Raw genomic sequence first — 15374 nt, forward strand, 5'->3', positions numbered from 1 at the left:
ACAGGCTCTCTGTTACAACATGCATCCCTTGACTGATGAGGATTTTCTCATTTCATCTATACACAGCACAGTTAACAGGTGAGCTGGTTGCAGTATTTTTATTTTATTTTTTGTATTTTTATATTTTTCTTTGCCTGACTCGGGTTTCAGGTTTGAAGATGCTGGATGCAGAGACCAAGCTCTCCTCCTGTGACACCCTGCTATTCTGGTTCTGTCTGTGCTATTAACAGCAACCTTGATGTGTGTCACCAACAACCTCCTCCCCTCCCTCCCACTTCTGTCCTCCATCTTCTCTACCTTGCCCCCCCCCCCCCCCCTCCCCACCCCCATCCCCATCACTGCAGCTCTGCATACCAGACACCTGAGGCCAGAGGGTGACTTGCTGATGTGATCAGTTAGCTGATGAAGTCTTGTGTTGGTTGATTTTCCTTTTTTTGCATTTGGGTTCTGAATGGATTAAAAATAGCTCCCGTTGCAGTGGGAGAGCAGCACTACCAGGGAACACCTCCAGGGGGCGATGTTGATCTGTATGAGTCATCAGTGCGCACCTGTGGGAGACAGAACACACACAACACCCAGCCTCATTCTTACTCTCTTTATTTCTTTTTCTTTAAAACAGAAAATGATCGCTTCACAACAGGCCTTTTTAAGCAAACCCTCACGTTAAACTTGCCAACACCTACAAAACGGTATCAAAAGTGCACCATAGTGTTAATACATCTTGTCAAGCTCTAACATTTCCAATGATAATATTATCTTCTTGTTATATTTATACAAATACCATCCTGTACACTGTAGAAATATACAACCCAGTGTGCCCCATCACACCCATCCTCCTTACATCCATTATCAAAACTTGATCAACTTGCGGTTTATCCCAGTGCAGAATAACAGAGCAGGGGTGCAGACACCAGGCCAATATTACAACATATGAATTATTAAATACCCATTCGACCCCACACCCAAGGCAAAAACTTAACAATGCACTCATACAACCGACTGATATCTGTACAACCCTCATTCAACGTCTTTTTTTTTTTTTTTTTTTTTAAACAATCCTGACACAGTTTTCATTCATTATCGTCTCATTGTCCAGGTGGCAGCGGCAGCAGCAGCAGCAGCATCCAGCCAGAGAGAGGGGAGATGAGGGGGGGGGGCAAAAGGGATATTAAGGGGGTTTTCTTCCAAGGCTGGGCTGAGTGCATAAAGCACACGTATGAACTACAGCTGCGTGGGCTGCTGTGGTGCATTTCTGGTCTGCTGCTCCCCACAAACAAGAGGGAACACAACATTTCTCTCCTGGTTTCTGTGGCGGAACGCTTGGCTCCAGCTTCAGTCTCTTGACTGGTAAAAGAGGATGTAGCCCGACTCAGAGTTCTTGGAGATTTCTGAAGTGAGGCCGTAGAATTCCTCTATGGCCTGCGCATCGATTTTCTACAAGACCAAGAAAAAGGCGACACGGAGAAGAATGAGGACAAAGAAACGTGTTACCGATGAATGCTAGATCAAACGTAGATTACAAACGGTCTCACTTACCTCTACAATATCATCATCAAACAGCAACCAGAAGTCGTGGCTTTTCACAATGGCGATGTAGTGACCCCTGTTTGGACCACTGGAAATAGAGAGAAGATGTTATTAGCCCTACAGAGTCTTGACACCCGGCCTAGTAGACCAACTAGGGTCACGATACCAGAATTTTAAACTTAATCCACCATGAGCAAACAAAACCTGTTTTGATACCATGGCAACAAAAATAAAGCTCTGGGCACCAAAAACTGGGTAATTGACTTTTTTTAAGAAGCAACCTGCACGGTATCACTGAGGGGGGAAAAAAAACAATATTTAAGATTACTATTAATATTAATGTAAAATCAATATGAGGATCTTCTTAGAAAAAAACCACATTGGCACCAAATGAATATGCAGCAGAAGTGTGAAATGGTGTCTGTAGAGAGGGTGCTCTCTGCATTTTCTAATTTGCAGTTTCATAGTGCAGCAGTGTGAAACCTTCTTTCACTGTCCGCAAGTCGAGACTAACAGAAACAGCCCCCTGGTGACGTCTCTGTTACCCTCCTCTGCAACAGACACTACACTGATGAAACGTGTCCGTCTGTATGGGACGCTAAAGGGACTCAACAAATCGTCTGTATTTACACACCTTTAGAAAGGAGCAGTTAGGAGAGTTGTGGCTGCGTAACAGCTGCAGGTGTGACGGAGAGCAGAGAGACAAACACAGCAGGCCAGATGAAGCGCAACAGCTGCAACAAAAACCTAAATCCTGCTCCTTCCGGCACCGAGGTGTTTACCTGTTTATACGTTTATAGGAGCGTAACTGCCGTGAAACAGTTTAGAAATGTCTCAGTTTGACCACTTTGTTTTTGTTATTAACACGCACTCTCTACACTACTTCTTCCTATCGCTCTTAGAAGACCTCTCTCTCTCGCTTTAGGCTTTAAATATGACTAGATTGGTTTCTCTTTTTCACATTTTGGTACTTCCTCATACTATCTAACTTTAAAATAGTGGAGTTCATATCATTTAAAGGCACCTGGTATGAGAAAGAATAGAAGCATCACCATTTTTGACCACCTTAGTACACATCTTACAAATGTTTTCCATGATTTTACTGTGTGTTTGTGTGTGTGTGTGTGTGTGTGTGTGTGTGTGTGTGTGTGTGTGTGTGTGTGTGTGTGTGTGTGTGTGTGTGTGTGTGTGTGTGTGTGTGTGTGTGTGTGTGTGTGTGTGTGTGTGTGTGTGTGTGTGTGTGTGTGTGCGCAAAGATGTTCCTTTAACAATGTATTACTTCATCATTAGAGGTACCAGTAACTGTGGTGTTGGATAATATTGAGCCAACACAGTAAACACAGTTGTTGAGTGAGAAAAGGTCAAGTGTAAAAAATCCAAATGTAAAACTAAACTGTTATAACTTGTAATGAAATCAACTTTTGTTTTGTATTGCTGGTCCTGGTTAGTTTAGGAGTTTAGCTTTCCCAAGACAATGCAGTGGGCTTCGCTGCTCAGCCGTCTCTGGTGGACTTCCACACTCAAGCAGTGCCTTCATGCGTTTATGGGGAGATGTACATGAATTCAGCTTCTTCTTTTTTTTTTTTTTTTTTTTTTTAGTTAAATACTTTCAAGAGCCTTTTTTTCCCCTGCTGCTTTCTCCAAAGTTTCCTACTCTAGCTTTAAGCAATATCCTGACATAATTTAATGGAAGTCCCAGACGTTCTATAGCCTGAAAACATGACATCAATTTCATAATAAAACCCCCTGCTCTGAAAATATACTTGGTGCATTGAAGCTGAAATGAGAGAAGAGAAGACTCAGACAGATAATTTACATCTGTAGGACTCCCGACTTACCTGCTAAACTCCCGCTGAGCCTGACCTTTAAATATACTCTCTTTCATAGTTTTCTTCTATGGAGAGTCGTGTCGAGTCTGTTTTAGAATTCCAAGGGAACGCCATGTATAAAAACAGACAGACAAACTCCCACACACTGAGCAGAAGTGCTGAACTGTGATGGACAAGGCTCTGTGTTTTCTCCTGCTGAATGTGATATAAACGTTCACATACCTTTGTTTTGTTTTTTTTATTTTTAGAACATTTGTCTGCCTAACTCTGGTTGCTGTGGAGATGGTCATAAAGGTGTTGTGTTCCGTGTTTGCACCTACACACCTCCCACAATGCACAACGACGGCGACCAGGTCGTAGAGCCTCTCGGGATTGGTGGCGTCCCCGGATGTGTTAAAGAGGCGGAGCTCCAGGGGGAAGACAACGCGATAGGACAGCTTGGTGTAGCGCTGCAGCTGCTCCATGTACTTAAAGCGCTTCAGGTGCAAAGCCAAGATCATCGGCAGCTTCTTAACGCGCATCCTACGTCAAAAATAACACAGCGTTAAGCAACATAACTCAATAACCAACCACAGACAGACATGCACACAACAAGGAGAAACCAGTACACTAACCTTTTGTGAGCCTCCTGCTTGCTTCTACATTCTTCACAGTAGTATTTGTACTCACTGCACAGCGTCTCCGTGTTACTGAAACCTCTGAGAGGAGCCACAAACACAAAACTAGTCAGTACGCAGTCTGAATTACACATATACAGACGAATGGTTCGATAACAAAACACTGCATTCTCCTCATGTCTGTGAAGGACACGGCAATGACTGTGTTTTTCACCCTTCTGAAAAAGTGACGCAAAAACGTTTTTTTTTTCTAACCCCGTCAGCATCAAACGAACATCCTCTTTGTTCAGGCTCTTTGTTCACCTTGATTTAAAACAGATCGTTTTAGAAAGATAAAGCAGCTAATGTATGTTGTATGAAAGTAACCTGATCAAAATAAGTAAAGACCTCAACACTATTCAACAATGACTCCGTCATGAAATATAATTTAAACTGCATTTCTACCCAAAGCGAATAAGAAGATTATCTACTCCAACAGTTGATTAATCGACCAACAGCCTCACACCAACAGAATATCAGTTTACTAAAAGAAAAGATAAAGAAAGGCAGGAAATCCACCAAGCTAGAAGCATCGAAAGTATTACATTTTCACATTGGGACTATTTTCTTCTTAAACTGAAAGTGAATTTCACGTCATCTAACTACTCATCCTGTCAACTCAACACCTGAAGCACTTCTGCGTCTCTTTGCAGTGAACTCACCTGAGGCAGTGTGTGATGGAGGTATTCTGTTCTACATCCACAGAAAGGTCCAGAAAGTCCTCATCTTTGCTGCTTATCTGGAGAGACAAGAGGACATCAAAATAAGCTGAAAGCGACATAAATCTAAATGTAACAAAAAAAAGAAAACGTGTCATATCAGCATACAGCATCGTCAGGCCCCTTTGAGTCTTCTTACCGTTTCACAGGTGAGGCAGCGCGTCTCATTGGTCAGAGTGCCTTGGAAGATCTCATGGACCCAGGTTGGGGCAGGCGTTGCATTGCTGTTGTTGTTTTGGGAGTCCAATGTGCCGTTGGCAAGGCGGCCATTGGTCTTATCCTGCTTCCTCTCCTCCTGGAGCAGATCAGCGATTGTGTTTAGCAGGTAGTTCAGGAACTCGTGGGCATCCTGCTGCATGTAGTTGTCAAACAGCTCTGAGGAACAAAGAACAGAGGGAGAAGGAGATAAGAGTTACTATACAGCTATTTCATATGTTAAACAGCTACTTCAGGGTCTTCTGGACATGCCAATTTCAACAAGATTTTGAGGAGTCAGCAGCCAACAAGTGGCGACAAGAAGATCGAGAACTATTACAGCGGTTGTTTAAGTGATGATTGACCGCTCACCATTCTCCTTTCGGAGCCGTGTGATGAACTTCTTGGGCGGTATGACGCCCACTTTCCTCTTCTGATTGGCAATACTGTGGAACAGGTCGGCCAGACAGGTGAGCAGGTTCTCCTTCCTCCGAGGCTGACTGCGGTACGCCAAGATCTTCTCCCGAAACGGCCGGCAGAAGTACAGAGCCTGCAGCACCGAGTTGCAGTAGCAGGTGTTCCCAAACTAAAAACAAACGGAGCGCAATGAAGAATTACAGCGAGCGCGAGTCAGGTAAAGACGAAAACAGACAAACCGCACAGTGAGTGTATCATTTACTCACATTGACCAGGCCAAAGTAGTGTTCATTGACCGGAAACTGCTCAGATCCAATCTCTTTCTCCAGAGCAGAGGCATTGGCGCCCTGTGAACACACGCAAATACCAATTTGTCGGCTCAGCTTAATTCTGTACATGACACAACACAATAAATCAGTAGTGGCCTGCCACAGCTGAGAGCAACAGCTCTGCTATTACAAGGTTGGAGAAAACAAAGAAGACTAATAACTGAGAACCCCCATCGCTGCCCTTTAACGGAATTGAAACTAAAAGCATGAATCACTTTTAAAGATCTGTGCATGACTTACACTGACAACTGGTCCTGCGGATAACAAAACAATTGTGAGGGTAGATCATACCAAAGCACAGAGGTGTTTTGAAGTTAAGAGCAGGGTTTTAAAAGTGCAAGCACAACCCTCTGGTATTATGGTTTTTAAGGCTAATAAGAGTACGATGCATTATGTATCCACAAAGTGTGCAAGAGTGGACATGCAGCACAACTGCGCAGCTTATGTTAAACAATGTCGTCATTGCCAGCTTTTTTTTTTTTTTTTTTTTTTTTTAAAGATCCGGTCGTTTGTCAAAAAAAATAAAAATAAAGGCTAGCATCCTCAAATTAACATTATTCACGTTTTTCCTGCTTCATTCTGTAGATACAAGCAGCAGTCTGAAGTTATCTATTTCCAGCTGTGTCCCGGTTGTTTTTGCACTCTGCAGCACTGGTGTAGCCACGGTTACCTTTACGGTGGCTAGTTAGCCGACACTCGTAGCAGCTTGCAGGTGCACTGTCACTGCGGTGCAATTAACTGTGGTAAATATTAACGCAATAAAATGGTTAATTAAATTGTTGATTAAAAGTATTTAGTAAAGAGTGTGCATCTAATGTTGTTAGCCGAGCGAGCAGAGCGGAAAAGGTAAGTGGGTGGCTGCTCGGCTAGCACTAAGATTTAACTGCTTGTGTTTATAATCCCGCGGTTTATAAGACAATATAATAAAACCCCGTGTTTTCTCTATAACGCCGTAGCTTTAATAATGAGCAGAATGAGCCTTCCGTGCACTCACCATGGTACAAAAAGAGGCAAATTTGGAGACTGTCATTAGGATTTCCATTCGGCTAGCGCCATCTTCCACCACACAGCCGAGACAAGACTGGGCTGGCTCCCCTCGTGAGAGCAAGGTAGGCGAGTCTGCCGAGCTCCGCGGGGTTGCCAGATCTCGCGAGAGAAACAAGCAACCAAGCTCTATGGAAACAAGCGGATAATATTTAGAGTCTATGAAGCGGACCTGGCAACACTGCCGAGTTCACGTCAGACACACAGGCAGACAGTCCACCAGCTGAAGACGACGAGAGCGTTCACTACTAGTTTCTTCCGTTTCGTTAATATGACCTCCTTGTGCAGGTCTAAAACTGTCGACTCATACTCATGATACGCCGAATTCTTTTAAAGACAGTATGACCTCCGTAACCAAATAAAGAAACATCAAACTTTGCGAGAGATCTGTTTATGAAATACTGTTTCGTTTTGCGCATGCGTGTGTCATCTCTCAGGGCTGTTAATGATATTTGCGCAACAGAATGAAGCCTAAAAGTATGGAAGCCCATTTCCGCCAGTAAAAAAAATAAATAAAATGAAAATAAAGTCTCATAATTTCTTATTATTTTGACTTTTTATCTCATTATTATGACTTTATATCTCATAATTTCGACTTTCAATCTCATAATTTTGACTTTTTATTTCATAATTTCGATTTTTAATATCATAATTTTGACTTTTTATCTCATAATTTCGATTTTTAATCTCATAATTTTGACTTTTTATCTCATTATTATGACTTCTATCTCTCATAATTTCAATAAAATTATAAAAGTGTTTTTTTTTCCGAGAGAAAAAAAGTAGTCAGTTGTTAAAAATTACTATAATTTTTTTCGGCTTTAAAAAAGTTGAAAAAAAAAAAAATACTATAATTTTGTCTTCTTTTTCAAACCCATATATTTATTTTTAATTTTCCTTTCACTTATTAATCACAAAGGATCAGGTACCACTGTTCTTCTAATTTCAAATTATTATGACTTCTATCTCTCATAATTTCGATAAAATTATAAAAGTGGGTTTTTTCGAGAGAAAAAAAAAGTTGTTAAAAATTACTATAATTCTTTTTTGATTTCGGCTTTAAAAAAGTTGAAAATTTTCATGAAAAGATTTCGGCTTGAAAAAAGTTGAAAAAAAAATTACTATAATTTTGTCTTCTTTTTCAAACCCATATATTTATTTTTTTGTTTTCCTTACACTTATTAATCACAAAGGATCGGGTACTAGTGTTCTTATTTCGTGCAGGCAATATCGAGACCTGCCTCGATTGTATTTCACAAGGCGGAGTTTGGGGCCCTCTGATCTCTCTTTCCGCCGTACCCGCCATCTTGTTGAGACCGGGGGTAAGATCTTCTCTCTGTTCAAAGTGAATATTTGTCTTTAATATCGAATCGGCCTTACAAATAAGTGTGCATGTACGCAACGCTGACTTTCCCCTTCCTTCTAGCGGATCAATCCCGTTTTAAAACGCGTCGTACGTGTTTGATTTAGTGTTTGAATGTGATCCGGAGCAGCAGCGTGGCTCTCCATGCGGGCCTTCAATGTAGCGACACCACTGGAAGAAACCGTGTTTTACTTAAACACCGTGTTTCTCCTGCTGTAAAATAAATCATATTCCCATGGATGTTTGTCACAGATATTCGGTCGTGTATCTTAAAAATGACTTTCAGTATTCTTAATAGCATTGTTTCACACCGCAGTGAGACTTCTGTATGATCACAACGAGACTTTCATATGTTTAGTCAAATTAACACGTGGGATTTTTTTTTTTACCTGTGTTTTTGTTTAGTTGTCATTTATGTGGATCCGCTTTTAACGTAAATGCATTTCATAGCTGCCAGGTGTGGACCCTCTATTGAGATTAATGTCGTGTTGCTGATCAGTGTTGCCAGATATCGCGAGATTAACAAGCAAACCAGCTCTGTGGAAACAAACCCAAAACAAGCCTGGCTCCTCATACAAATTAAATGAAGCCCAACAGGTGACTTAACCTACCACATAGTGTAAAAGAGAGGCCACTTGATTGCTATATATATATGTATGGGTGCCAGCATCATCAGCATGATGTATTAAGGTCAGATCTCTTTCTCCCACTCTTTATTATATATATATATATATTTTTTTTTACATATTTTGCACAGGGTAAACAGGTTTGTGGACGGATCCTGGAAAAGGACAAACTATCGAGATCGTTTTTCGCTTTATTGTGGAGAGCTGGGAGAGACTCAGTAGAGGTTCATACAGGGAGCAAAAAAAGCCCAAAAACCTGCGACTGACGATATTCGCAAGCGACTTCACAGAAAAACAAGCCCAAAGTCGCTTATAACAACACTGTTGCTGATGTAGAGGTTACTTGTCCTTACGCCTCAAATCAACAAAGCTCACTGAAATGTGTTTTCTCTTAGTAATCAGGCATCATGACGAACACCAGAGGCAAGAGGAGGGGGACGAGGTACATGTTCAGCAGGCAGTTCCGCAAACATGGTGAGTGCAAATTTTAAGGGCGTTTTTTAATTAGAGAGCCCACTTTACAAGTGCATGCAAATAATCTCTGTTGTTGTATGTAGGAAGTTTTATTTTGTGTAGACTTGGCCGTCGGAGCTTTGCAAAATAACATGAACTCTCTTTGCAGGTCCGATTCCCCTGTCCACATACATGCGCATCTACAAGAAGGGAGACATTGTTGATATCAAGGTACGACGCAGCCTGTGTGTGGGCATGTTTTCTTTGTTTGGATGGATAGTCAGACTTCTGCATTTAAGTGTTATAATGGTGAAGTCAGCGAGAGGTAAACATGTACACAGAATTACATGACAATAGTTCTTTTGATTATTATTTTTTATTAGGTTACACAAAATATGGTATTTTCTTAATACCTTAAGTAATCTTTTGAAAATGTGTGAAACATCATCTTAAATCTAACAGGGAATAAAAGGATTTTCTGAATGTGTCTAAAAGAATGAACTGTACCTTTAATCTTTTGACACATGATGGCAAATTCACTGACTTTGACAGTGATTAATTCAGAAGACATTATAGTTTGAAGGAGTCTATTCAGTGTTGTAACAATTGAAGACGGCTTTTGTTCCATGCTGTACCAAATAGATCCCGACCAATTAATCGGCCAGCCGACATTAGCGTATAATGTGACTGAAGAGCAAATATTATAAGATTTATTTACAACTCAAATAGCATTTTATTTGAGTATTGTTGAATTACACTAGCGGTTCTCTTTTTGACTATAACAAGCATTATCACTCTTCAGAGTGTTGAGTGACCATCTTGTCTTTCTTGTATATCTTGTGTTTGATAACAGCATTTGAGGTATCGACTTAATAAATGTGCACATCCATATCTTTCTCTGCAGATTGAACATAGATTTAAGAAAAAATATTGACTGATATATTGTATTGAATTTTTTCCTCTCCCCAATATCGATCCCAAAAATCTCACATCCGTCAGCCTTATTAATAATAAGGGGTCCGCAGGTCTGACTTTGTTTTTTATACATAGAATACATAGACTCACTGTCACATGTGTTTTCTCTCTTTTAGGGCACAGGTACCATTCAGAAAGGAATGCCTCACAAGTGTTACCATGGCAAGACTGGACGTGTCTACAATGTAACCCAGCATGCTGTCGGCATTATTGTCAACAAGCAGGTCAAGTAAGTGGGATACAGCATTTAATGAGACATATTAGGGATTATTTTCAACTGGCAATATCCTCAAAACTCCTGAAGACCATCAAGATAGATGTAATCACCTATTTATCATATTGAAGTGTACACAGGATGGTTTAATTTATAAATCTGATGTAAGCATTGATAAGATGTCTTCATTATATAGCTGATGGGGATTGTTCCCGGACTTTGATGTTATTTATTTAATTATTTTTACAATCATTTGCACTGTTGGAATATTTATCTTATTTATCTATATATAGTTATCTTGGTGTTGGTCTTTTAGTATGTGCTTTTTTTGTTTCCCTCACCCCATCTTCACTTTGCCACCAGGGCTGTTAATGTGCTGAGTGGTCATTCACATGGGGGAAAGTATTCCATCCTTAAGAACCCCAGTCTAACTCGTGTTTGACCTGGGGTTGTATTGAGGAGACAGCAGCTCGAGTGCCGATCATTAGCATTACGCTCCCTCCTTTCTTTCTTTTTGAGCAGAAGCTTTGTGGCTGTTTCTTTGTTGAACTCATCGACTCTTTCCGCTTCTCACAGGGGTAAGATTCTGGCCAAGAGGATCAACGTGCGTATTGAGCATGTGAAGCACTCAAAGAGCAGGGACAGTTTCCTGCAGCGTGTCAAGGCGAACGAGGCCAAGAAGATGGAGGCCAAGCAGAAAGGTAGCTGGATTGAGCTGAAACGCCAGGTAAGAAATACGTAACCCTGAATTTCCTTTTTTTGTGGGTAGCTCTGTTTTTTGTTTTGTTATTTAAATAAGAAGTTGTGGAGATGTCCTGGAAAGTACCAACTCAATATGTTTTTAATTTTGAGCCCAGTTTTCTTTGAGGTTTATGTGATCTTAAAGTTGCCCGTTTTTTTTTGTCTCCATAGCCGGCTCCTCCACGCGACGCTCACTTCGTCAGCACCAAGAAAAACGAGCCTCAGCTGCTGGAGCCCATCCCCTACGAGTTCATGGCATAGAGAGCGCTCAAATAAAAGATATTTGTACACACCCTACTTGTCACGTTGTCCTCTGTTCACCCTTATGGATGTAGCTTGGTCGATGATGTGCTGTCACTCAGTGATGATTCTCCTCCTTTGATCAATCGAAATGAAATCAAATGCACTTTTTATTTCACCGGCGATCTGAGAGTGACCCCAGCACAAGTCACAAGCACATCTGATCCTAAACTCTTCCCATATCAGGTCTATAGTATTAATTCCATTTGCAAATTGATTTGTTACCAGTTGACAAGCTGTGATTAAAGGCTCTATATCCACGCTTTTGCATGACTAGAAAAATAACCTTTAATGTCATTCATCTGAATCAGATACATGGTTCTGGTTATGTGCATACAGTCTCATTAAAGCAGCTTACTGAGACTCGCACACTGCCTTCATAAAACTTTGCCGTATCCTGAGGCGATTCAAAAGTGTCAGGTAGGAAAATATCCGTCTAAATCCTGGTTAAAGTGACGTATCTGGGCTGATTTGACTGATCATATAGGTGTTTAGTTCCTCTTTAATTGATCTGATTTTATGTAAACCAACTTAGTGTCAGATACATTCAGTCTCTTAATAGCTTTGCGTATGTAAAAGGCCTCAAACAATCTTCGTACCTTTTAAAGGACAGCTTGCATTGTTGTCATTCAAGATTAATACCGATTCTAATGACTTGAAAACATAATATATAAGCTCATTCAAACGACTCATTTAAAACAGTACATAATGCTTTATCATTGATCCTTTATGCAGTGTAGAACAGGTTTGGTTGGGTTTTAACTTTAAGAGGGAAACATGCCTCATGATTTCTTCCAACCCCAGAAATGTAATTTAATTCCACCTGAATATGTTTAATATGACAAACCTGCTGAGTTTCATGGAAGTTGGTCTCTGGTGATGCTTTAAAAAACTTTGAAGTTAAAAGACTGAAACATCTCTCAACATGAAGTTGATTTAGAAAAAGTATTTGTTATCGGTGTTAGAACTTAGAACTAATAAGAGAAATTAAACCATGAAACAGAGATTGATACAAATGAAAGATGAACAATAAGATGTTCAGTGAAATTTGTCCAAATGATGATTTTCCCACTGCTGTACTGTAGGTGGCAGTGTGCACCAGGAAACCTCAAGTCTAATCCAAACATCACAGCTCCCAGCTTTATAGCAGCAGACCTACAAAACTGAAATCACATGATAGTTATCAGGGTCAGTGAGTCTAAATGTTGAACTTTTTCAAAGATTTCACTTGACATGTACATGAACCGGTCCCTTAAATATACATGTAATTTAACCACTAGAAAAACAAGTTGAGTGGATACCATAAACAAGTGCACAGAAAAATTGATCATGTTGGTTAAAAGCTGTATGGCTAGATCTACTAATGCCTGACACATCTGTTTTTAAAGCTCCTGTGAGTTTTTATCTGTTCATAAAACCAACCGTAATTAATATACTGATGCTTCTCAATGACCCACAAAGTAAAATAGACCATGCGTGAGAGGATCATTTCTACATATTAGATTTGAACGTCTTTAAACGTTGCTGTTGGGTACTAACAAAGTAATCACAGTGAGTGATACGATGACATGTTTACAGGACATCCTGATCACCGAAGACACAAGAGGTACCTAATTGTCCTAACGGGGCGACACAAGGATTTACACAAAACCAAAAGTTGCCCTTTGGAGCTTTATTTTTTATTCAACAGTGCAGTAACATTCTCTTCATGTCATAAGCTGTTATGAACCCTTTAAATCAGTTTGAGAACATCTGTCCAGCTTTTTTTTTTATGATGGATTGGATCTGTAAAATATTTGATAGGTTGCACTGTGTGTGTGTGTGTGTGTGGGTCACTTGTTTGCTGCTTAATCAGTGGAGGCTGAATGGCTGGCTGGTTATGTGACAAATAGGTTATCTCATCCCACCTCAGTACTTTACCTAATATTTACACAAATTAGCGGCAGTTTACAGAGATAGGTCCACTAGCCAGAAAGGTGTGTGTGTGTGTGTGTGAGAGAGAGAGAGAGAGAGATCAGGGGGGAGGAGGCCAACAGTGAAACATTTCCTGGATTTATTTCACGAATTGTCTTGAAATAGAAATAAATCTCTCGCATAGTAAGAGCCTGCAGACATTCAAAAGGAAGAATGTCTACACGTGTGTTGTAATCCTCTTTGTGCACAACGGGGAGATAACCTACAGAGGTTGTCTTTCTTCACCCTCATAACCCTGCAGGCCTGAGGTCAGGGAATTTAGACCCACGTGTTATCAGTACCGAGCAATAAGTATCCATCAACCTGAGGAGATAAAACCAGGAGAGAAAAAAAACAAATAAAAAAAATAAAATGCAGTCAAACGATGAGCGTACTGGCAGCCGAAACTCTTGGTATTGATCGGAAAGACTTTGAATTTAGCTTGTAATATTTAGATAAGGTCAAAGAAGTTCTGTGCATTCCCACAGCTCAAAGCTTTAGCATAGAAAATGTATAAATGGAGTGAATAAAGGTTCTACTTAAACAAACAGAAGCCCTAAGCAGCCATACATATTTATTAATGTTCCAGTGATGACTAGAAATATCCAGTTGTTCTCTCAAGACCTCTACTTGTTATTTGTACCTTGGGATAATAAAGCTGGTTTCCCCATTATAACAGATGAATTTATCTCACGATAGCAAAGCTCTCTTGATCACCTGATCATTTTCTGGCAATCCAGAAAATGAAACAATAGGTCACTCTAATAGGGCATGCTGCCATTGTCCACATTAATGAAGTGAGTTAAATCTATGTCTATGTTTGTTTTGGGCTTTTGAAAATCTAATAAGTCAAGATGTTGAGAAACAAACTGAAAGTACTTGACATCTAAACACAGCTAATTGAATGTATACGTGTCTGTTTCTGTTCATTTTTAATACCATTCCTCGCTGTAACATAATAAGACACATCTGACCTTTATTTTATACTGTAAGTGCTTTGTGTGTGTGTTCTCATATAGAGCCTCATGTGTGGCACTGACTCATGGGAGTTACTGATTGAAGGAACATAAAGTAAACAGAGAGGGAAAGAAAGAGAGAGAGAGGGAGAGAGAGGGAGGAGGGCAAGAAGATGAGACTTGTGGGTAAAAGCAGTGGAACACTATGAACTCCTTAATCACACATTTGACACACACAGATTGAGTCTGTCAACTCAGACTTCAGCTGTATCGACCCAGGGTGTTACATATTAACCACACACACACACACACACACACACACACAAACAACAGATTGTTGGACATGGAGACGGGCTTGCATGGTGCAACAGGAGTTGTGTGTTGAAATAATGCACTATATAAAATGTCCTGATTCTCCATTAATCACACTTCAAGGGCAAGGTCACTCAAATTACAAAACTACGTTTTCCTCACACTTTTGTATTAGTGCACAAAAATATATATTTGGACATTTTTTTGTGCTCAGGATTTTAAATATATTTTCCTGAAATTTTTTCCAACAATGTAGATGGACATGATTTTATTTTACAAGCCCTCAAATTACTGTAAATATTCCCACCTCTCAATTACTTGTGACAAACCTGAAGTGACAGAGTCATCGGTAAGTGGAGTTTTTTTTTTTTTTCTGAAAATAAATTGTTTCTAACATTTTTATTCCCAAAATATGCTTAAATCTCAAAAGTAAAAGTTCAACAAATTGATCAATCATCATTGGTAAAAAGGACTAGGTGTCATGATATTTAAAATATTTTACATAAACATATTGTCATGCCCCTTGAGGTGAATCTGTGATTTTAATATTTGATTAGGCGTATGTAAATAAAATTAATTTGACATGACTTAACTTCATATAAATGTCCCTTTTCATTATATATATTGTAACCAAAGACGTATAGTAATTTTATTATCAAACATCATTGTACTCATTTCAACATGACTGTTTGTGATTTTTTTTGCAATGTAATTGATTACTGTGAACACCACTTTGTATTTATTGTGTTTGGATTTATAAGGTAA

General features: G+C 39.8%; 2 protein-coding genes across 2 annotated transcripts; one reads left to right on the forward strand and one right to left on the reverse strand.

The window, feature by feature from the left end:
• Positions 1–580: 580 nt before the first annotated feature.
• usp12a (ubiquitin specific peptidase 12a) lies at positions 581–7112 on the reverse strand. The gene is made up of 9 exons (XM_020646568.3): positions 6667–7112; positions 5610–5690; positions 5299–5512; positions 4871–5106; positions 4675–4751; positions 3971–4054; positions 3681–3878; positions 1537–1615; positions 581–1434 (listed from the first exon to the last, which is right to left on the reverse strand). The coding sequence occupies exons 1-9, from the start codon at positions 6712–6714 to the stop codon at positions 1333–1335; spliced, it is 1119 nt and encodes a 372-aa protein (XP_020502224.1). The 5' UTR covers positions 6715–7112; the 3' UTR covers positions 581–1332.
• Positions 7113–7958: 846 nt separating this feature from the next.
• rpl21 (ribosomal protein L21) lies at positions 7959–11381 on the forward strand. The gene is made up of 6 exons (XM_020645775.3): positions 7959–8038; positions 9101–9179; positions 9328–9389; positions 10250–10362; positions 10924–11074; positions 11260–11381. Exons 2-6 carry the CDS (start codon positions 9113–9115, stop codon positions 11347–11349), a joined length of 483 nt encoding a protein of 160 aa, XP_020501431.1. The 5' UTR covers positions 7959–8038; positions 9101–9112; the 3' UTR covers positions 11350–11381.
• The last annotated feature ends 3993 nt before the right edge of the window (positions 11382–15374 follow it).

The sequence above is a fragment of the Labrus bergylta genome, chromosome 20 (assembly GCF_963930695.1).
Source record: "Labrus bergylta chromosome 20, fLabBer1.1, whole genome shotgun sequence".
Taxonomy (NCBI): domain Eukaryota; kingdom Metazoa; phylum Chordata; class Actinopteri; order Labriformes; family Labridae; genus Labrus; species Labrus bergylta.